Below are 24,295 nucleotides of genomic sequence, written 5' to 3' on the forward strand. Positions count from 1 at the left end.
AATCCTGTAGGTTTAAGGAGCCACGGCAAGGTTGCTGATCTTCGCTCAGAATGGTTTTTCACCCCGATCCTAGTCACCAACGAGTTTACTTCTCAATATAGAAAGTCTGTTTTCTTTAGAAACGACGCTTTTCAGCATCGAACGACGCAAACCTAGTTTGTTTTTCTTCCCCTCTTTAGTGATCCGTTATTTTTTGAGTTACTATCGGTAACCATCAAACGATCATCATTCGCTTCTAATGAAAACATTGCGTGTAGACGGCGTCGAATTCTTCGGCATCTACTCGACTCGCTGACGATCATGCTTCGCCGCGAACGCTTCATGAAGGAAAACGAGTTAATTCTTGGAACGCAAGAGATGCCCAAAAAACAAATTTATGCCAAAATTGCCTTATTTTCCTCTCAAGCTGTGTTAATTATTTTATTAAATGTCGGTCTTAGTCTTTATCCCAGGAATTGATCCCTAGTAGCATTCTCCCTTAAAGGTCTGATTTTGGGCATGAATCGACAGCATCGTCATCAACTCGCGCCGAATCAATTCGCAAATGAGTTCATTCAGTAGCAAAGCGAATGATTGCTGGAGTAAACAATGACTAAAAATCGAAAGGAGAAAATCAACAAGGAACGCTAGGCAACACAAACAGAACGAAAATTCATAGTACATGGTTCACTAAGACGGCGTTCTTATGTTGCATGTTTTGATTCGTTCGCGAGTCGATGCTTAACAGCGTCGTTACTGTGGTTGCGTCGTAACGATTGAAAATTTTGAAGCAAACGAAGCGATTATCAGTAACCCTGAGCCACGGGCATTTTTTTTTAATGTTTACATTTCTTTGTTTAAACTAGGGTTAGTAACAGATAAAGGGATAGATTAAAGAATAAGATCGATAGATTTAAAAAATGAGTAGAGTTCGTAAAAGTAAGTTAACCCAAGTAACAATTTAAGTTTTATTCCAACCTTAACAGTTCGCTTAAGACTATTTCCTAAAGCTACTTTATAAGCCAAAGCGCATTCTACGCTATTAGCACAACTACTTTAAAGTTAACATATGGCCAAAAGGGACCATTTTGTTAACGTTTTTAAAGCTAATTCTATACGCTATAATAAAACATCCAACAGAATAGTTTTATTCGACCTTATAGACATAGCTTTAAGAAACCTTTCAGAGCCCTCTTCAGACTATCCACAGCTCTTTTAAAACTGCGTCGTGGAATCTGATAGGAATTTTACTGTGGGATCTGTGAAATCTGATAGGAATTTTACTGTGGCAGCTGTGGAATCTAATAGAAATTTTACTGTGGGAGCTTTCTGTTCCGTTTTTTCTCGTTTTATCACTTACCCTCCCAAGCATTTGATGATAGGTAAAGATTCCATTTAAAATATTTTAAAAATATTCTCATTCTCATTTTCAATATATCTAAGCAAGAAACTTCCTGCAACCTCAGATTTCTGGTGAAGTATATACGAAATAGCATCAAAACTTAAGCGCGCCTCAAAGAAAATCAAGGTTGACCATATTTTAAGCATTTTTTAAATAAAAAAATTATAATTAATGGAAAATATAAATTGGCTGAAATGATGCAATTTTTGTTTTACATTGAAATTCATCACCTATACAAAAAATAGTACCGTCAACATTGTCAAATTGATGAAAATGTCTAGTTTTTAGTATTAAAGAATTATTTACAGCAACATGGCGTCAGTAATTTCGATTCAATTTCACAATCAACATGGCGTTCAGTAAATTAATATTGAAAATCTTAAGGCAGTTGTAAAACAGTGTTAAGATGGTTTTATGACGGTTAGAAAAATGTGGTAATAAAACAATTTCAATAAACAGTTTTTAAATGGTTTTAAGAGACCTTGAATCACAGCTTCGTTTGACGTTTCTCTAAATGGAATACACGCTCATGATGGATTTATCCATTTTTGAGAAAGAGAAGTTTTTCGCAATAAATGAAAACATTTCGATTTGTTGCTTGGCAAAAGGCATTCATGCAACTTTTTGTTTTGTTTCCTTTTGACTATGAGGATGGTCAATCATCTTTAAATAACAAATAGGTATTGCTATCAAATAATCTCATACTATTTTGGAATAGAACATTTTCTATCATCAAAACCCTGGCCTCAAAGCTAAATAATAACCCGCATAAATGAGGATTATAACCAAATGATTTTTGAAGCGTAACAAGCAAACGATTATTGAAATTGTAAAAACATTGCCTGAATCGTGAATTCCGAAATGATTGAATTTTGAATTTGTAGTTAGATTATGTAAAACAGTTAAAAACGGTTAAAACAGTTGTATGGGAAAACAATTGGAAGCGTTAAAACGATTCTTTAAAACGTCCTTCGGATGTTTTGCTTACTATTACCAGAACTGCCTTACGCTTTAAATAAATCGTTATTTTCAATGATCGGCCAATGCTAGTGGTCTTCATTCTGAATACATCATCTGAAACTTGTTGAGGCTGATTTAGAATGAGCATTTTCGATTGTGATGAAACTCAATTTCTCCGTCTTTGCTGAGTTGAAGCCGGTTTCTGCAGTCTTCCACAAATGTTCAAGGACGGTTTATCTGAAAATAATTTTGTTAGTTCTGGATTGGATGACGTAAATAAAGATCAACTTCGCATTGAGAGACAGAGATGGATAAATAAAACAAGTAGTTTAATAGGCGTACTTGTAAATGAATTTTCTAATACATTTATTCTTATCGAATCACAAAAACCGTTTATTCACAATGGGCTTTTATTCGAACCCTGAGAATTGAGCGAATAATGATGTGGACTGATTTGCGGTTGTTTTGAAATTTGAATGCGGATACAACAAAGTTGTTTTTATTTTTAAGATGAATTTAGCTGTGTTAATTTATATCATTTTGATAGCACGTTTTTCTCAATTTTGAGTGATAATCCTTTCAAAACAGGTTATGCTATCTCAAAAAAAGGTAAAAAAGTTTAAGCGTGTATACGTTCTTCTCGATTGTCAAATCATCTGTCACTTAGTTTTATCATGCCTACATCCAATGTTCCAATAAAACAGTTTTTCAACTTGGCTTGAACGCTAGTTTTAAAAGCGCATTGAGAGCATTATTAAAACCCTTACCAAAGCTCTAATAAAAACAGGAAAGTATGTGTTTTATTGAATCTTTAGCAATACTTTTGCAACTTTTTTACAACACTCTTAAGACAGTGTTTTATTCAAGTTTTAGCAAAACTTTCAGGGCTCTTTTAAAACACACGATAAATGAAGCATTTCCTATGTTACAATAAAACCGTTTTAAAAATGGGATGCCATCGAAAAGTCTTCATAAAACAATATTAAAACTCAAAAAAGCCTATTGGCTTGATCTGTGTTACTTGGGTAAGTCCAACGCAGCTAACACATCTCTTACGGGTACATAAGGTTGCCTTCCCAGGGCCCGGAGGGAATCTACTAATTGCGCTCTAGCGACTAAGTGGACCTCACACGACCAAACAACATGTTCAATGTCCTGGTAACCATGACCGCAGGTACAGAGATTGGTGCTAGACAGATTTACACGATACAGTAACGCGTTTAAGGAACAGTGATTGGACATGAGTCGGGAAAATGTTTTAATAAAATCCCGGCTCAAGTTCAAACCCTTGAACCATGGTTTAAGCTTCACCTTTGGGACAATCGAATGGAGCCACCGACCCATCTCATCTGCATCCCATTTGCGCTGCCAGTTGGCGAGAGAATTTCTACGAACCAAATAGAAAAATTCATTGAAGGAGATTTGGCGCTGATATATATCACCTTCAAGGGCACCTACCTTTGCGAGAGAGTCAGCCTTCTCATTGCCCAATACTGAACAATGTGAAGGGACCCATACAAAGGTGATATAAAAACAGCGATTAGATAAAGCACTCAGTGTTTCTCGTATCTTCTCGAGGAAGTACGGTGAGTACTTTACGTGCCTCATTGAACGGATAGCTTCAACAGAGCTAAGGCTATCCGTTACAATATAAAAGTGATCAGCAGTTTGTGAGGCTATGTTGTCTAAAGCCCAGTAGATAGCTGCTAACTCTGCTATAAATACTGAGCATGGAGATTGAAGACTGTAAAAAGCGCTAGATATTTCATTGAACACTCCAAATCCTGTTGACTCATTCAAAAGAGAACCATCAGTAAAGTACATTCGTTCAGCACTGACGTGCCCATATTTAGCATGGAAAATCCTAGGAACGATAAGCGGACGATGTTGATCTGGAATTCCTCGGATTTCGTGCTGCATGGACAAGTCAAACTGGACAGAAGAATTGGCGTAGCTAGGGTGAAGAACACGAATGGGGGAACATGATGAAGAATCAACCGGCATAGACATGAATTCATGATATATGGTCATATATCTTGCTTGAAAGTTTTGCTCAAGTAGCCTTTCGAAATTTGCAATCAACAATGGGTTCATGACCTCGCACCTGATGAGGAACCGAAGAGATAAAGAGAAAAAACGATCTTTAAGAGGGAGTACGCCTGCCAAAACCTCGAGACTCATGGTGTGAGTTGAAGGCATACAACCCATCGCTATTCGGAGACAACGATATTGAATACGTTCGAGTTTAATGAAGTGTGTTTTATCAGCTGATTGGAAACAGAAGCTACCATATTCCATCACTGAGAGAATAGTTGTTCGATACAACTTGATCAGGTCTTCCGGATGGGCTCCCCACCAGGTGCCGGTAATTGAACGGAGAAAATTAATTCTTTGCTGGCATTTTCCTTTCAGATACTCAATGTGTGCTCTCCAGGTGCACTTGGAATCAAACCAAACCCCGAGATACTTGAAACACCTCGATTGAGTGATCGTTCTGCCTAGGAGTTGAAACTTCGGTTGAGCAGGTCTACGTTTCTTAGAGAAAACCACCAGCTCTGTTTTCTCTGGAGAGAACTCGATCCCAAGCCCCAAAGCCCAGGATGACAATCTGTTTAAAGTATCTTGTAAAGGTCCGTGCAGATGCGACTCTGTAGATCCTGTTACAGATACAACGCCATCATCTGCAAGTTGTCTTAAAGTGCAGCCTTCGGAGATACAACTGTCGATGTCGCTTACGTAGAAGTTATACAAAAGAGGACTCAAACATGAACCCTGAGGGAGGCCCATGTAAGAGGTTCTTCTAACTGCAATATCTCCGTGAGCAAAGTTCAGATGTTTCTCACATAGCAAACTGTTGTTCAATAGAGGTGGCAGACCTCGGGAGTGCAATTTGTCTGACAAAACCTCTATTGAGACTGCATCAAAAGCTCCCTTTATGTCCAGAAACACTGAAGCCATTTGCTCACGTTTTGCATATGCCATTTGTATCTCTGAAGACAGCAAACCAAGACAATCGTTTGTTCCTTTGCCCCTGCGAAACCCAAATTGAGTATCTGAGAGGAGGCCATTTGTTTCCACCCATTTATCCAATCGGAACAAAATCATTTTCTCCATCAATTTCCGTATACAAGACAACATCGCTATTGGACGATAGAAATTGAAATGGGATGCAGGTTTTCCGGGCTTTTTGATAGCTATAACTTTCACTTGTCTCCAATCTTCGGGAACAATGTTATGCTCCAAGAGTTGATTAAATAAATTTAACAAGCGAATTTTTGCGGCATCCGGAAGGTTTTTCAGCAAGTTAAATTTTATTTTATCAACTCCCGGAGCTGAATTATTACAAGAAAGAAGAGCAAGTGAGAATTCAACCATCGAAAAGTTTGAATCCAATTCACTCCTACCTGGTGGCACAGCACGAATAATCTTCTGCACAGGTGCTGAATCAGGACAAATTTTTCGTGCAAAGTTAAAGATCCATCTATGAGAAAGCTCTTCACTTTCGTTCGTTTGAGATCGAATGCGCATATTACGTGCCACTTTCCACAATGTATTTAAGGATGTTTCGCGTGACAACCCCTCCACAAAGTTACGCCAATAAGCCTGATCAATTTTTTAAATTGGTTTTCTAGGACAAAATATTTTTGAAAATTATCTAGGGTTCCATTTTTTCGAAAAACTTTGAATGCATTTGACTTATCCCTGTAAAGTTTCGAGCACTGACTATCCCACCATGGGTTAGGAGGTTTTTGGCGAAAAGAATTCGGGATTGGTTTTGTTTGAGCGCGAACAGCACAATCGTAAATCAAACTTGACAGAAAGTTATATTCCTCTGAAGGAGGTAGGTCATTTACAGTATCGATGGCAGATATAATAGCATCCGCATATTTTTTCCAATCAATGTGTCTTGTGAGGTCATAAGCCATGTTAATTGGATTTGAAGAATTGACCCCATTGCTGATTGTAATTTCGATTGGCAAGTGATCACTACCATTGGGATCATGGATTACCTTCCACTGGCAATCCAATGATAGTGAATTTGAGCAGAGTGAGAGGTCAGTTGCACTTTGTCTTGCAGGTGGTTTAGGTACTCGTGTTTTTTCACCCGTGTTCAATATTGTTAGATTGAAACTGTCGCAAATGTCATAGATAAGAGTAGAAGGACTATCGTCAATTTGTTCTCCCCAGACAGTTCCATGTGAATTGAAGTCACCCAGGATCAACCTTGGCTCAGGAAGCACTGAGCACAGGTCCTCTAAGTGACTTCGATCCACTGCAACTCTCTGAGGCCAGTACAAACTGACAACACATAAGTCCTTACCTCTTATGGTTGTATGACAAGCAACAGCTTCAATCCCTCCTATTAATGGGAGGTGGATTCTATAAAAGGAGTGGCGCTTATTGATCCCCAAAAGCACCCCTCCATAAGAATCGTTGCGATCCAAACGGATAATGTTAAAATCGTGGAATGAGATGTTAGATTGAGAAGAAAGCCATGTTTCAGAAAGGGCAAAAATATCGCAACTAGTTTCATGAAGAAGAAATTTAAACGGATCCATTTTAGGGATTAGACTGCGACAATTCCACTGTAAAACAGTGATATCTCCTACCCCTCGGCTTAAATTAGCCATCGAGAGAGATAAACACTGAAAGAAGGGGCCAAGTTTGCATCAATTGCTGAAGGAGGGTCTTTACCATGGGAAGCATGACGGAAACAATGCCTCTGAGGGAGTCAGAAACATTAAAATATCCTAAAATACCATTAATGATATCAGTTAATTTAAAAAACCCTGATTGAGAAGCTGATGTTGATGAATATATATTGTAATTTGGAGTGTTCGATGGTCCTGCAACGGCTGGTTCTTCAGAATGGCAGTTTGTGCCAAAAAATCCAGGAGGCAGCTGCTTTTCCGCCGGCGGCGGTTTTTCACCACGTTTTGATGAAGGGCTTGCTACAGGAACTTTTTGGGGAATTTTGGGTGAAGTCACTTTTTTACGCTTCCTAGAGTTGTCGATAGTAATGTAATGGAGTCCTTCATCAGAAGCATCAGTATCAACTTCGTCAACTGGTAGCAAGGAAAAGACGTGTCCAGAGTGTTGTTGGGCCGGCGGAGAGGCGCTCTTCAAGATAGCGGCATAGGAACGTTTAGAACGTTCCTTCAAAGAACGCCTCTGTTGATCCCACCGGCTCTTAAATGCCCCGCATGTAGAAATCTCATGAGGGCTGCCTCCGCAATAAACGCATTTTCGCTCAACAGCCTGGCAGGAACCGTCCTCATGAGATTCTCCACAATGAACGCAACGCGGTTTATTGCAACAATAATTTGTGGTATGTCCAATTTTTTTTGCACTTGTCGCAGTTCATAGGGCGGGGCACGTAGAGCCGTACAGGAAGCCTCAACCTTCCATCTATCAAAAGGTAGTGAGGGAGGGCAGTACCTTCGAACGTGTCGCAAAATGAACCTGACGGGGAGTATTTTTTTTACCCCTTCTTCCATAAAAGAAGTCTTTAGTTGGCGGCAATCCAAGATCTTGACAAACGTCGAGTCTAGATTCTTGAATACCCCAACTCCGTGGTCCATAATATACTCCTCCGTCAAGTTCATCTCGTGGATAACGCCCTCGATTTCTACATTTCGACAGGGGATATATACACGATACTCTAAGGTGAAAAACTGGCTAGCAACGATCTCATTTGCAGCTTTTTGATTAGAAACAATGACGCGTAGTTTATTTGGTCGCACCTTGGTTATTTCTGATACGGAAGTCCACTTAGTCAGATCTTTACTGATCTGAACCACGTTCAATGCCTTTCCATTCGGCTTGGGACGGAAGAAGACAACCCATGGACCCTTAAAAGACGTGTCTTCTGGATAAACTTTTATACGGGGCGGTTTTTTAACAGGAGAAGCAACTTCAGAATCCATAGATTCCTGTGAAGAATGAGCGGGCTGATCTGACCCCCCATTCTCACCCATAATTTGAAGAAAAATATAAGGACGCCGTTTTATTTAAATTGTTTAAAATAGAAGAAACAAGAGATAGAAAAGAATAGGGTAATAAAGAAATGTTGGTTGAAAATTGAAAAATAAAAATTTACAAATGTTTGTTTTCGTTTGATTATTTTAAAAAAAAAATGCACTGATTAAACCCACTGCGTTCCAGTTCGTTCGACATCCAACGACGATGGCATCCAAAACTATTAACAATAGCTCTTGGTGTGGTCGTTCGGATACCTCGATGAGCGATGAAACAATGGCTCGATGATGGTTTTCTGTTGGGCTGATGATGCTGATGACACCTTCTGTGCTCAACCAACTACCAAGCTCCCGGTTGATGAAGATGACGTGGTGAACAGGCCAAGATGGTGACCTGGTTGTCCGATAACGGAAAACGATTTCTGGAAATCAAGCTTGTCCCAATCTGGCACGACGGCGATCAAAGACCGAATCTACTGGCCTGCTGCAAAACTACTTTCTTTCCGACACTTCTTCCAACTTTTCTACGCGTTTCTCGTGAAATAACACAGGACGGAAAAAACACGTGTTGTCTCTACAGCACAAACTTACTGAATGAAGAAAAGAGTTTTCGAAATACATACAAACATATGAAAATCTTTTTTTTTTTATTTTCTGTGACACAGATTCTGTGATGAAAGTTTGCTCAAAATTGTGTGAACTTTAAGATTTATGTGTAATATTGGCAACCTTAGAAAAGGATTAAATTTTTCTTTCCAATTTCCTTTCCAACATTTTTATCTGTATTATTGTTTGTTGATAAAAACTTAATTTTCAACGAAGTATGAGAATTCTTTGGGTAAGAATACCAAGACGGAGATTTTTCATCGGATGGGAAAATGAGAAAATGGGAATGGGAAAAACAAACAAAATTATCATCATTTCAAATTGTATCAGTCTTTAAAAATTTTTGGCTTTTTTTTGCAATTTTTGGAGAACCAAAGTAAATAGTGAGAGAATATCTGACATTGAATTGGAGAAATTGAAGAAAAACTTTAATTCAATTTATTTTGCAACAAACCTTTTTTCGACATTCAGAATAATTTAATAATTTGTATTAATTTATTCAGGCTGGAACCAATATCAATTTCTTCTTTTGTCACCCCCCTTTCGAAATTTCCAAAAAAACCCAAAGGGGAAAATAAATAAAATTTGAAGTAATTTATGTAAATTTTGAAAAAAGAAAATACTAATATCTGAAAGATTACAAGACCAAACAACAAGTTTTATAAAATGGGAGTTTGCATTCTTGATTTGATTGAATCATTCGATAAAAAAATTACTTGTTTTGTAGGTTTTGTGCAATGATTTAGAATGCAATTTGTTCCATACAAGCTTCCGTGCCTTTTATTCAAATTCATTTGTTTTTCGCATTATTTTTTTTTGTTTCACCTCCTCGCGATTTTCCAACTACAAGTGACAAAAGAAGGATTTTAAATTTGTTCTGGCCTTATTGAGTGTAAATTTTGAGTTGATCGTTCGTTTTTTTTTTCATGCTGAATTTTAAAGATAGAATCGAATTTGGAAAACTATACTTTGAAGAAATATGATTAAAATAAAAGTTTATCTGCTTTGATCGTTATTAGAAATAATAAATAATAATTGGATATTTTTTTGTTTTGTGATATTTTTTTCTTAGTTGAAGAAGATTTTTTTTCTAAACAATTCATTATTCAACGTACCAAATAAATCCGAATTCTGCGCTCTAGAAATAATCTGATTTGTTAGTTTTTCCCCTCATATACTGAGTACACCCCTTAAAAAGTTTGTAGTTGGATTTTTTTAATGTATTGTTTGGATGAATTTTAACTTCTTTAAGTCATTCATCCCTGAGGTGGTTTATGATATATGATGTATGATATATGATAGCTTTATGAATCAAAATGAAAGTTTTTTTTTTCAGTTTTCAATTGCTCAATCCTATAAGGCCATAACACAATGAGGTTGCTGAGGTAATGCTAAAATTGTTCTCAAACAAACGTTTATGAACTTGTGGGCATGCTCTCATTGTTCAATTTTGTTCTCCAAAAGTGGAAAAAAATGAAGCTAAAATTACTTTATGTTGTACTTTTGACAAAAAGCAACATGCCAGTGAAGTTATGTTATTTTTTAAAAGACGAATTAAATCAAAAAATTGATTTATTTGTTTTTTTCCCATTTAATATCGATAAAAAAATTCTGTATCTATCGATATTTTTACCTTCGTAATTGTCTCGAAAGGTTGAAGAAATGTGTTTCAATTGACAAACAATAATACAGAACGAAATTTTGAAAGACTTTCGTGCCTGTTCAAAAATGCCATTCGTACCATTTTGATGGAAATTGTAAAGAAAAATTCAATCTTTTACTGACAACTATATTAACAGAGCCACGTTTTCACAAAAAAAAACAAAAAAACTCAAACGCCAACGTACTTTTTTTTTTTGTAAAATATGAAACCAAGCACAGTGAATAAAATACATTTACTTGAAAATATACTTTTTGCCAGCATTTCAAGGATTTGGACCACCTTTCGCCGCCCGAGCAAACGAACCGAGGTATACTGAGTTTTAGCCCCTAATTCTTCTATGTTTAGTAAATAAATAAGAAAAACCTAATTAAGACTTGACAATTTTGAACAAAATACTCCAATCTTGTATGATTTAATCCGAAGGAATAAAGAATTGTTGTTTAAGGGGAGGGAGGCGGGGGGGGTCTAACGTAAGCTTGCCAGATTGCCCGGTTTTTTTCGGGTTTGCCCGGATATTTGAAGCAAAATATCGATAAAGTCCGGTCCGGCCTGGTTGCCCGGATATCGTGAAAAAAGTCCAGATATTGCCCGGATTTTTTCACAATTTTCACAAAGAAACCAAAAAAAAATCAAAGTTTTTGAGTAAGTTTCAGCAGAATCGATTAACGGTATGGAAATTTTCAACGGTTGTTTCAAATAATTTCGCTGATTTACTTTTATAAACCTTTGAATATTAAAGTGTTCCAAAAAGTTTTTGGAGGTCTACAATTACATTAATAAAATATTAATATCATTCTTTTTGCATTTTTTCTTTGCTTTTATGTATAATTACACTTCAATTTTGCCCGGTGTGTGCCCGGTTTTTGGATTTGAAAAATTGAAATACATGCCCGGATTTTGCCAGGTTTTTTTTGAAAAAATTCCCGGAATTGCTAGGCCCGGATGGGAGTGGAAAAAATTCTGGCAACCTTAGTCTAACGGGTAAAAAAACACCATTTTCACGATTTTTTTCTAGAGCTATCGTTCAATCAAATGGATTCAAATTTTTTGCATTATACAAAGCATTGTTAAAAGAACATTAAGTAATTTTTTCGTAGAAAAATATTGAAAAATGAGCTGGTGACGGAGCACTTTCGATGATGCCTTTTAGAAAACAGGATTTGCGGTGGACACTGTATCTCAGCACAGAATCATCTGAAGTCAAAAAATCAGAGCAAAATATTTGTAATAGATGTTTTTCTGGACCTCAACGTTTTCATTTAACTAAAAAAAAATTTTGTGGCTGTTTGAAGTAAAAACTACGATTTTTCACGAAAAAATCCGCCATTTTTTATCTGTAAAATCTCCCCAAAGTAAAAAAAAAGAAAAACGTTTAGGTCTGGTATTTTAAATGTAGAAAATATGTTCCAAATTTGAAAAGAATCAGATAAGTAGTTTTCAAATGACGATGTCCACGGACTTTAAAAATGTGCTTTCGAGAAAAACGCGTTTGAAGTTTCTGCTCTTGCCTTCTTGGAGTATTAGATAGGAGGATATAAAGGCCTATAATTTCTACAGTTTTGCTTCAATTGACTTGAAAATTTGACACAACATTCTTGAAACGTTTAACAATAAGGAAATAAAAAAATAAAACAATCGATTTTTTGATAGTGTAAGACCCTAACCAACCCCCCCCCCCATTTAGTCACACTTAGTAAAATTGGAGATAAAGCTGATTTTACCTTAATTCTCCTACATCTAATTAAATTTAATCAAAAAAATTGCATGTTTGGACTTGAAATGTTTAGAAAACCGAATGATGGCTGTTTTAGCCACTGCACGCTTTGAAAATGAAGTTATCCTAATTTACTCTTAATTCCCCTTGGTTTTTAAAGTTTTTCAGAAAATATTTCTTGATTTTATCCGATGAATCGAATGATGGCTGTTTGAGCCACTACACGATTTGAAAAAAGGAGTAATCCTGGATTCCTCGGAAAAGAAATTTCAGGTTTCATTTGATTCAAAATTTTCAAGTCCAAACCTGATTTTTTTTTCTAAGTTATTTGAAAATGTGGAGGAATTGAGGATAACATCAGCAATTCATCAGTTTTTGAAGCTTGCGGTGGCTCAAAGAGCCATAATTCGATTACTCGGGGAACAGCACAAAGGAAATGTCTATTTCTGTTCAAAACTTTTCAATTAAAACTAGCTTTTTCATGGATTATTTACAAAAGGTAGGTGAATTAGGTGTTGAAAAGGCATCATATCTTCGTTCAAATGCTCGTGCGGCATTTAAAACTAAGTCCAATCGATTCTCTGGTAATTTTCATCAAAGGAAAGTATTTGTTCATAGATTTGGTTCATGTAAGACTCCAGTAGGAGGGAAAATATTGAATTTATTCGCGATTTAAATACTTTTTTTTTGTCTTATGTGCAATGGTTTTTTATAGAAAATTTCATATTTAAAACGAATAACAATTATTTTTAAACAAGAAAATATTTTTTAATTAATGGTAAAAAAAATGTTTCGAAAAAAATCAAAACAAATTGTATTTAATACAAAACACTTTTTGAATGTGGTTTTATAAGATCGAATTTTAATTCTCTACAATTTCTGTATATGCAAATAGTCTATGAAAATATTGCATTTCCTCATATGTTTACTTCCATTATTTAATTTTAGCTGAAGAAAGCAATGAAAGCAATCGCAATCAAATTTCTTTGAATGTTACATAAAAACACGTGGCCTTTTTTTTTCTCAAATTGCTAAATCAAAAGCTGGGCACATGGCAAAAACCCGTTAAAATGAAATAATCATTAGATTCATTCTCAATGCATAAAACTTAAACCTTCTCTTTGACCATCATTAACGGCACTGGCCACTGGTAGTCAATAGATAGGTAGGCAAAACAGATAAAAGGATAAAAGAAAGAAATTTGTTTTATTTTGCATTTTTTTTCCACTTCTTTTAATCCGACTGGTTGATAATTTTCTTCCAACTATTTTAATATGATGCTGTTAAGGTAAGTTTTCGAGTAAGTGATGTATAAAAAAGTCATTTGGACCAATTAAACAATGAACTAATTTTAACTTTCAAAATACTATGAGGTTGAATGGAAAACTTATTAAAGCGTTTCGCACAATAGGAAATAGGATCAAATTTATTCTTTCATGCTTGAAATTTGAGGTTTTATAAAAGTATATTTCAAATTGAAAAAAAAAACAAGTTATACGAAAACGTTATATTGTGTCATTTTCGATGACTCTTTAGGTTGAACTTCGATTAAGAACTGATACAATTCAGTCAGAATTAGAAGATTAAAGAACAATATGTAAAAATGTCTTTCGATTTTCCATTCAACTATGGCTTAGCGATTGTTTGTAAAAATTTGTTCATCAGGTCCCTAAATAAGCTCAGTTTCATCTGAAAATGCATGACGCGGTAACACAGGTTCGTCAAGTTAAACTTTGAAGCGAAAAAAAATTACAAATTAAAATTGGCAATAATGTCAAGCTGGAAATACAATTTAAATTGGTTCGAATATAACGGATAATTCAATAATAAAGACAAAAACATGTTTGCAAATTTTACATTCAGGAAACCTTTCTATAAAAAAAAAAATATATTTAAAAGTGCACATAGAATGGTAAAAACTTACTCCTAGAGACAAAATGTGACGTGCAAAACAGACAGCTTATTAGTTGAGTTTGAGTTTCATTCATGATTTCTTTTACAGATAACAATGTAGCTATACTAAAAAAATTTAGAAATTTTTATTCGCCTGGTTGAACTATCGGGTGCTATCGGTACTTCTCTAAAATGACTATAAATCTTTCATTGGAAAATCCACTAAAAAATGCATAAGAAGGTCAGTACTTTTGAGATATATCTCTATCACCTTACCAATCATTTTTTTTTAAATTTTAAGGTTAATCACGTACCTCGCTGTTGTAGAAAGTGTTCAAAAATCGTCACATTTTCGCAACTTAGTTCCTCTTTCCAATGAAAAATATATTCTGACTTACCAAAAATACACAAAAATAACAGACTATATTTTATCATTTTTTCTTTAACATCAGATGAAAAATTATGACAACTCAAAGATACATGATATTCAAAAAGTATGAATTAACATGCTAATATATGACTTCATAATCAAACAATAGATATATTAAAATGAGAATATTTTGAAGGTATAAATATAAATAACAGAAAATGTTTAATTCATTTAACTTTTCAAATATGTTTCACTGAATAAAAATTGAACGCCTGTATCCAAAATAAGTCTTAAGAATTGTTATAATTTTCCAGACTACTCTCGATATTTGATCCCACATCGCTTGAAGGTTCTCAAGTTTATAAACATCTTACTCTATTTTAAATTTTTCTCTTTACATAATAATTTGAAGAAAAAAACAGTAATGCTGGACATTGCAATAAAAATAATTATAAAAAAGATGGAATGGCATTCTACTTACTACTTCGAACTTTTAAAGACTTAGCGTCTTTCACTCAACTAAACGGCAGCAGAGTTACCAGACCTACTCCGAATTAAGTTTTGCTTGAAAAATCGAAGGTATCACAAATGTTTAACTTGGAGCTGAAAAAAAAGCTTTGAAAAGTTTATGAAATATTAACTCTTACAGAAAATTTAGTCTCCTGAGTGATTCTTCGAGTGAGTGATTATCTAACAGGAAAATTGTTTTTTTTCGTTTTTCATTCTCTCTTTTCGATGGCGTAATCATGTGTGTGATGGTTTGCACGCTAAAATTTTTTCAGACAGTAAGGATTATTAATAAAGTTTGAACTAAAAACATCAACTAAAACGTCTCGAAACATTACGGATTTTAATCTTTATTCATGATTTAAGCTTTGGATTCAATTTGTACTTATTTGTAATCAATTCTATCTACTACAGAGTTAAAGAATGGTGGCAATTTCGTACAAAAACAAATTATTTAGTTTTCTTATTTCTCTTTAACTTTTAAGGATTGGACTTTCGCAAATATCGTTAAAAATTTTCATATTTTTCATGCAATTTTCTGTTATTGAACAGAATTTCAATTCTCCAAAAACTTAAACAAATGTTTTCTAGCAATCCACTTTATCTTGTAAATACAATCCTAGTTTCATCAATTTTTATCGATCTGATGCTTCACAACACCCTGGAAAAAGCAACCGTCAGTCGTATTGCACTCAGAGTATAAAATAGGCCTGGATTGCACATAGGAAATCCCGTAAAAATACAGTATATTGAGAATCACTCTGTTTCACAATTGAGCTTGGACCAAGGTTGCCGAAAAAAATTTTGTGTTTTGACGAAAAAAAAATTCCTACTTTCTCTGATTTTACTCAAAAATTCTGTGACGGTTTTCTGTGATACTTGTTCCATTTATTTCATTTGAAAATCTTGTCAATTTGCGTTTTTTAAACATTTTACTAAAGAAAATTAATTAAAACTACCAAAATTTATCATATTTTTCCCATTCAAAGATAATTACTGTTGACAAAAAAACTGAATTTTGAAAAATACGTCCAAAATTTCAAAATTCTGTGATATCTGTGAATATTTTTAGAATTCTGTTTTCTGTAACACAGATTCTGTGAAAAATATTAGATCAAAATTCTGTGAAATTATAGATTGGCTTGGTCTAGTTTTTTGGGCTTAACATCATTTTAAATGCTCAATACACAAAAATATGTACTGGCACAGCAATTTTAAAAAAACAACCTTCTTCACGTATTATTCGTTCGTATTCTTAAAATTTGAAAAAAGTTTTATTTATAAGATTTTTTATTACTCAATTAATTATGCCAATGATAAATATGATAGCAAACTACCTCAATGTCCCATCAACATGAAGATTTGCTTGAAAAATAATTATTGAATTTTCTAACTTTAGGATCTCCGTCATAATCAACTTTCCTCTACTGAAAATTAATTCTCCACCAGTTTTAAAGCTTTGATTTGTTGAAGTTAGTTTAAAAGTCATGATATTGAATATTTTTTTTTTTATAAACATATATCGATGTTTTTCTTAGAATTTGTATTCAATAGTTTGACCCTGTTCATCTGAGCTGCAAGGTAATGTAAGAAAAAAACATTTCTACAAACGAAATGTTGTATGAAATATTCAAATCACTTGAAATATTCCATAATTTTTGAATGTTTGAGATGATTAAATAAAATTTAGTCACATTAATTCTCAAGTTGTCTTCGTCATTTATTCTTCGTAATCAGCTAAGACGGTGGATGTCTTTTTTTGTTTATTGAAACTGAAAAAGATTATCCATTAAGTCCTATTTTTTTTTATCTCAAATACGCTCATCGATAAGTTTCAAAAGTGGTTTGCTGAAGTACTAGTAATTCAAGTTAAAAAACAAATGTAATTGAAACCTTAGTTTACCTTTAATGATGCTTCCCTCAATCAGAAGATATTTTACACAAAAAGTACAGATTTCCCAAACAAAAGGTTTTTATTGATCCTGATAACCTACCGGCTAATGGAATTGAAAGTGACAATGAATCGATCGATCATTTCTATAAAGGTTTTGCCAGCAATGGGGAAGATCTAAATTGCATTCCAATTGGCGGTTTGAAAAACAATAAAGGAGCTGTGAAATAAAAAAACAACCAGTTCCAGGACCATTTTTACATCTTCACATTGGCAGCCTGGAGTAGCAAGCAAGAATGCATCTCGAATTGGCAATCGTACCAGTAGTTGTTCGGGCGTTCGATTTAAAACCAATAAAATTCCCGGCATAAGCACTTTGCTTCCCGTCTCGTTGCTTGTTTGTGCTAAACTTGCTAGCTCGTCCAGTTTTGTGCTGAATTCTGGCACTAGCTACTGTCATGGTAAATTTGCTGATTCTTATCGATGAATGCCAGCACTTTTCTCCGGTGCTTGGTTTGCAATACTTTCCACGGGATATCTTACTTCGAGTTGTTTGACCGTAAAAAGTTCAACATTTTTGCGAGATAAAATTTGCTTAAAGTTTCTTGTATGAAAGGGATCGGATACTTCGTTACGTATTTTATAGAATATCCCTATTTTCCACTACTCTACGAAAAAAAAAAGATAAACTTCGAACTTACCCAACACGATGGCCAGCGTTTTGGTTGCCTTGCGTTCCTTTTTCGCTGACGATTTTTCCCGCTTCTTTTTGGACGCCTTGTGCACTTTGTAGATGGTGAATCTGTTGGCAGCAAACGGATGAGGACCAATTTTGGGGATTCCAGTGTTCCAGGACCGTCATTGGAAGATTGCCGCCGAAATGTTTCAACGATATGGTGCGAAGGTGTGTCGTGAAAATTTTGGGAAAAAAATAGAAGATAAAAGTAACGGTGGTTAGCAATTTTCATATTATCGGTAGTGAAAGAAAATTAAAGTTTGAACTCGATCACGCTGTGAATTAGCTTCCAGGAAAAATGAAGTTTCTTTTCAATCAACTATAAAAAAAACAACAACAATTCCAGGTATATCTCGATTATTTCAATCGAACGATTTTTAAGAACACTCTACAGTTTCGTAAGAAATAAAATAGTTTGCATTGTTAAATAAGAATTATCTCGAAATTTAAAATATTTTCTGTATATTACTTTTTAATACAAAGCCGAACAATAATGATACATATTCGATGTAATTTTTTATTACTATCATAAGCCTCCAAACGAAAATACTGAATATATCTTGCTGATCCATTTTTAAATAATTTTAATACTTTTTTACCATCTAAGTGGCATTCGAGTCGATTGCTGATACAAATGGTCTAAGTTAATTTGCATATTTAATAAACTGAGGAAATTTACACAATGTCAAGACTCGAATCTTTTGGAATTAGATATTTTAATTGTTTTCATCACTTACATCATACTTACTTACTTACGTTTTTTCTTTCAAGAATTCATAACCCCAGATTTGTAAATTTAAACTTGAGAAGATTCAAAACCATAAAACTTGTATCAGGGCCGTAGAAAGAATCGACTCCCGTGGAAGGGGGTATGTGATGACTGATTTTTTCTATGACATTTTTGCTCTAAGTCAATGTGAATGTCAATTTTTTATGTTTAAAATAATTGGCATCCTTGAAAATTTACCACATAAAAAAGGATACTCTACCTTACGCTCTATTGGCGAAAAATATCATTCGGAAGGCCAGAACAGATTTTTTTTTTAATTTGCGATCTAAATATTCTAAAAATATTCAAAAAATTTTTAATCAAAAATGTTGGCAAAAATGATGAATTTCGAAGAAATTTTTAAATTTTACATTGAAAGTCATCTACAATAAGCCTTTTAATTATCTGCCAACTAAAGCAAATTAATATTACACCGTACAAAATGGGGTATTTTCTATGATCATTTCTATCGAAGACAGAATGTAGTTTTAATTTGAGTGAAGAAAGCTAAACTTTATTGTTGCTTCCTTGAAAAAAACATAAAATTGACTTTTTTAGGTCACTTAAATAGGCTCCAGAGATTTAACGAGACTCCACGTAGTAGCAAAAAAAAAATTTAGAAAAGGAAAAAATATATTGTTGAATGATTGAAGGTGACTTTTTACACTCAACTCAAGGTTACATTCAGTATGATAAAAATGATCATAGTGAATAGACCTTCCTTACCATACTTCTGTTAATTTTGATACAGTTATGCCAGTTAAATTTAAGGCTAATTCTAGATAATTTTTATTTTAAACATTCAAATTCTCTTTCAAAGTTAACCATTTTTTGCCAAAATTTTAGATTAAAAATCATTTTTATCAAATCTCTAAGGTTATTATTATTTTTTTTCCTAAGATATCCATACACCTATAAGATTGAAAAAGAAAAATCGGAAGTTCTTGGGAAAAACTGTTAGCGAAAACTTGATAACTTTACTCATGTATTTTGTACTCAAATTTACAAAGGAAAAAGTTGTTCTGGAGACCCAAATCGATATTTTTCCTGAAAGAGGAGATTCTCTCTTTGACAGAGAAGATTCTCTTCTATAATGTGGCAAATTTTCAGAGACTTCGATTTTTTACTTTCTTAAAATTATTCTAAAAAGGGCACTGTGAATTTTTGAATAAAACAACATAACATTTATTTATTTTTAATTTTCAATTTTAATTTTAATTTTTTATGAAATTAATTTTTGAGTGACATTCAAATAAACTTACTCTCATTGTTGGGTAAAATCATTTAATTTGAACAAGAGTTTTGAAGATCAAACTTTTTTTTGATTTGAGCATAGAATAAATTTAAATAAAGAATGCCTTCAATTTACAAAAATTCACCAGAAAGATTTCAATTTTTTCAGATTTTTTAGATCAGTGATTTTCACAGTGGTTCCTATTGCCCCCTAGGGAGCGTTGAGAGCTTTCAAGGAGGCCATGAATTCATAAATAAAATTAAATAACGAAACAGCTTAGTATTGAAATCATTGGGCTAAATTTGAAAAAAGGTTTAAATGTAATCAAAGTTGAATAGCAAATTTACGTCATGTCCAAATTTCACATCTTTCGATTAATTTCACAATAAGCTTTCCGAAAAAATTTCAACGTCGAAAATATACAAAAATAAAACTAACTACACGAAGTTTTTAAAAAATTTGTCAAATTCCACATGATCACAATTTTTAACGGCGTCATAGTGATTAACTGTTGCACAAATAGGGGAGATGAGGGCATAACGAGCACCCGAGGCATAATGAGAACTACGCTTTTCTACGAAAGTGCGTATTTTCTTAAATAAATTTTCATGAGGATTTGTTTCGTACTTCCTATAGTCAGAGCAGGCAAACGGTAACCATCAAACATACCGTGTCACGTGATATTGATACACCAGTAAATATCCCTGTCATGCTACATATGTATCATATCACTGTTACATATCGTCGGATATCGCGACATTTTTAAATGACTGACATCCAAGCTAGCATGATGGTCATTTATTTACGTTGTCTGTCGACTTAACTTTTCATAACATTTTTTAATGGATCAAATGAATTTAGGCATTTAATATAGACAGTAATGTGATTTTGAATTAAACTGCGCATACCATCGATGAAAAATCTATATTTTTGAATCACAATAAATTTTAAAACGATCATCGGAGGGAATCTTTTTGTTGGTCAATCAACTAATTAAAGAACTGAAATTGGACTAATTGCATTTATTTTTTACAAAATTATTTTAAATGCTTCACCACACCCAGTGATAGTTATCTAGTGCCGATCCATATTGGATCTCTTCCGGAATAAACTGTGGCGGAAGACTTTCATTTTTGAAGACCTGGTGAATCAACGGAAGTGGTTGAAGCTTTGAATTGCTCAATGACAACCGGAACGGGATCAGCGAGCTCTTGATTATTCGAGTTGCTGGATAATACCTAAATCTGGATTAAAGTGGGTTTTCTATCTTCAGAAACAACTGAAAGCTTCTTGAATGAAAAAGAAAACTGACGATTCCTCAAAGTCAGAAAATCTGACGCGGTTCCGAAGAAAATTGTCCATGCTAGCAGGGCAACGATTAGTCCAACTTCCACGTTCCTGTTAAACCAGATTTCGTTTTCAGACTTTTATTGACAAAAAACGAACACTTCTTACCTAATCCGGTCTGTAGGAATTAGCCTGGTTTGATTCGTTCTTGATTTTCTTAGATGTCCCGAGAACAGCTCGAACTTTATTGCTTGCTGTCGATGCAAATACGAGGTTGTTTTTTGCAAATAAACAAACGCGACCAAACTGGGTTGGCGTTGGCATGATACAAAGGTCATGCAACATTAATTCCTGTCAGCAACATGATGACAGAAACATTCAACGCTCTGATCGCGTCGGTTTATGACAGGATTTCCAAAGAGATGATATTCATATAGACTACTTTGTTAAGGTTGGACGACCATGAGCGATATTTATCAGCACTGCCTGTAGTATTAATTTTTCACAAAAAAAGGAATCTCCTTATCATCTTTACAGAGATATTTAAAAAAAAAACTAGCTTTGTTCTCAAGTTACGAAAATATTATAATTTTTGAGCACCACGAAATAAGCTCTTATGATCTTAAAATAACCTTGATCTATAATGTACGCACTGCAACATGATGTACACATTGTTTCTCAATTTTTACCATCAAAAAATTTTTGATTTTTCACTTTTATCAATTTTAAAACACGTTTTTACTTAAATTTGTTGACTAGGGGCATATAGAGCACCATATTATCGAGGCATAATGAGCATTTTCTGCCGTAGAATCTAACAGCGAATTAAAATTGATTTATAGCGCCACACCTTGACTAGTTTTCATCCGACAATTTAGCCTATTGGTAAGGTGTCGGAGAGGTAATCAAAAGACTAGAGTTAGATTTCTGTTCGAGGTGATTTTTTTCCATTCACAATTCATGATCGATTTTTTTTATTGTTACATTATACGACTAGTAGCATCATCCTCCGAACAAAGCACTTAATGTATGAGCGTGCGTGAATTGTTTGTATTCTACAAACAGACCTAGATTATTTTGTTATTGCTTTGTTTGATGAATCTACGACTCACCTGACTTCATCGAATTGAATTCGCTGCTAGATTCCCCGGCAAAAACGCACATCTTGCTCTGATTAATGGTGCCCATACTGCCTCAGGGGGGGTTCTCATTATGCCTCCACAGTGACTGGTTTTCAGGTTTTGGCAAAATTTTTTAAAATGCATTTTTTTAATGTTTTCATCTAGTTTTTCACGTTTCAGCTTGTTAGGGAATAGGCTTTTCAATTGTCTGAACACGAAACAATAATGTAACCTCCATATTATAGCTATTTTCTATTGTTAAATAACCGTTTTCCTTAAGGTGGCCATTATGCCCCCATCTCCCCTAACCATAAACAAATTACAAATAGTTTTATTATTAACGGATTCAAATTCAGATAACAGGCATCTGTGAAATTTATACACATTTATGAAAAAATCGCTTCGAATATTTTTTCAGAAACATTGCACTGAGTATTAGACTTTCAACATTTTTTTCGCTTTTCTTCATCGCGGTATGACATTTTGTATGAATTTTATTTCAAATCAGTTAAACATTTCATAATTTTGGTACCTTAACCAAAAGATGCAATTGGATCCAATTTTTTGCTGTGCAGTACAATAAGGTTTATCACTACTATAATCAGTTTAATTTTTCATCAATTTATTATTGTCGAAAAAGCTTCCTCGAAACCTTGAAAATTTGGAAACTATTTCAAATCAGCAATTTTTTTTTACTATTTCAAAAAATCATATCTGTGAAGGACAATTTGTTTGCCAACTATTTAAAATCTTTTGAAATATGAAGCCAAATTTTGACAACAAAATATTAAATTTAATATTTTCGAATTGATGAATTGATGAATTGATAAAAGTTATCATTAAAATTGAAAAAAAATCATTATCACCATTTTCACCAACTTAATCATTCGTCCTCTTGACTTCCTTATCAATATTGCTAGTTTGAACTTTTGTTCAGATTTTAAAACTCAAATACCAAAAGCAATATATTTTAAAACTGAATTTTAATTTCAAGTTTTGATAAAAACATTATTTTATCATTAAGTGTTTTTTTCAAAAAATAAACTATGCGCTCAGTATTTTGTCCCATTCAAATTTTCATCCCTGAACTTAAATTGAATTGTAATTTAACCTTTTAAAAATATTGATTGAAAAGATTGATAAAATTTTCAAATATCTAATAATTTTTATTTCGAATATATTATTTGTTTCTTTGAAGTCACAATGAACGATTGAGGATTTGCAAATTCTTAAAATGAGATCATGGTTTGATTTGAAATTTAGAATGGAGAAACGTGAAAATTTGATCGGAGAGTTTCTTTTTTATTATTTTTCAAAATTTTATTTTTACACAATGCGAATGAAATTCCAAAACTTGGAGCTCATTGGAAAATTCCCATGCTACAATTTTACCGAAGATGGCAAAGTGGTTCAAGTAGAAAAAAATTTGGTTTCATGTTCATGAAAAGAAGTTGACAGCACTGACAGAACTTCTGTCCAATTTTCAGAAATATTACTTTTCCAAAAAAAGTTATTGATTGAAGAGCGTTGACTTGTTCAGATGAAATGATCTTCATTAAATTTTTTTGGATCTTCAAGAAAAAAAACCATAAGGCTTTCCAAAAATTTTAAGTCACTAGTTGCAATGATTTTGCCAAAATTAAATAAAAAGTGGGATGAATTTTTGAATAATGATAAGGCATTTCCAATAAAGCGACTTGTTTTTGGTTTCTTTCAATGAAAAAAAGAATTCCCTGTTTGGGGCGTTACAATTATTTTTCGCTACTCCTACCGCTTATCCATCTTTGGAAAAGTTGTAGACAGAGAAATTTCCAGTTAGCTCCAGTTAGCGCAAAGGATTTTTCCACATTTTTTTTTCAAATTTTCAGAACGAAGTACCTATTTGTATGTTAATTTTGTTTTATTTGCCCAGATAGCGTTCAGCTCAAAAATTAAGCAAATGGGGGTAATGGAAAAAGTTTGAAATTCACTGAATCAGACGAATAGCTGCTTTTAAGTCCTGGTTCAAATTTGGTTTTGCATTTTGAACCAAATTTTATTTAAGTTTGTCGAAAATGGTATTCATTTACATCGGTTAGATAAAAATTTTCCGAATACAAAATAAAATAAAAATTTTTGTCTTATATTCCGATTCGAATTCTTCAACTTCGATATCATCCAAAAAAAAGTAAGACAAAGCTACAAA

General features: G+C 33.7%; 1 protein-coding gene across 1 annotated transcript in view; it reads right to left on the bottom strand.

The window, feature by feature from the left end:
- LOC129753672 (dopamine D2-like receptor) overlaps positions 1–18,441 on the bottom strand; it is a 31,139-nt gene extending 12,698 nt beyond the window's left edge. Inside the window, exons 1-2 of the mRNA XM_055749515.1 lie at positions 18,437–18,441; positions 17,665–17,765 (exon numbers count right to left, since the gene is read on the bottom strand). Coding sequence (XP_055605490.1) covers positions 17,665–17,765; positions 18,437–18,441 — 106 coding nt within the window. The remainder of the gene's footprint in view (positions 1–17,664; positions 17,766–18,436) is intronic.
- Positions 18,442–24,295: the final 5,854 nt, after the last annotated feature.

Source organism: Uranotaenia lowii, chromosome 3 (genome assembly GCF_029784155.1).
Source record: "Uranotaenia lowii strain MFRU-FL chromosome 3, ASM2978415v1, whole genome shotgun sequence".
NCBI classification, from domain to species: Eukaryota; Metazoa; Arthropoda; class Insecta; order Diptera; family Culicidae; genus Uranotaenia; species Uranotaenia lowii.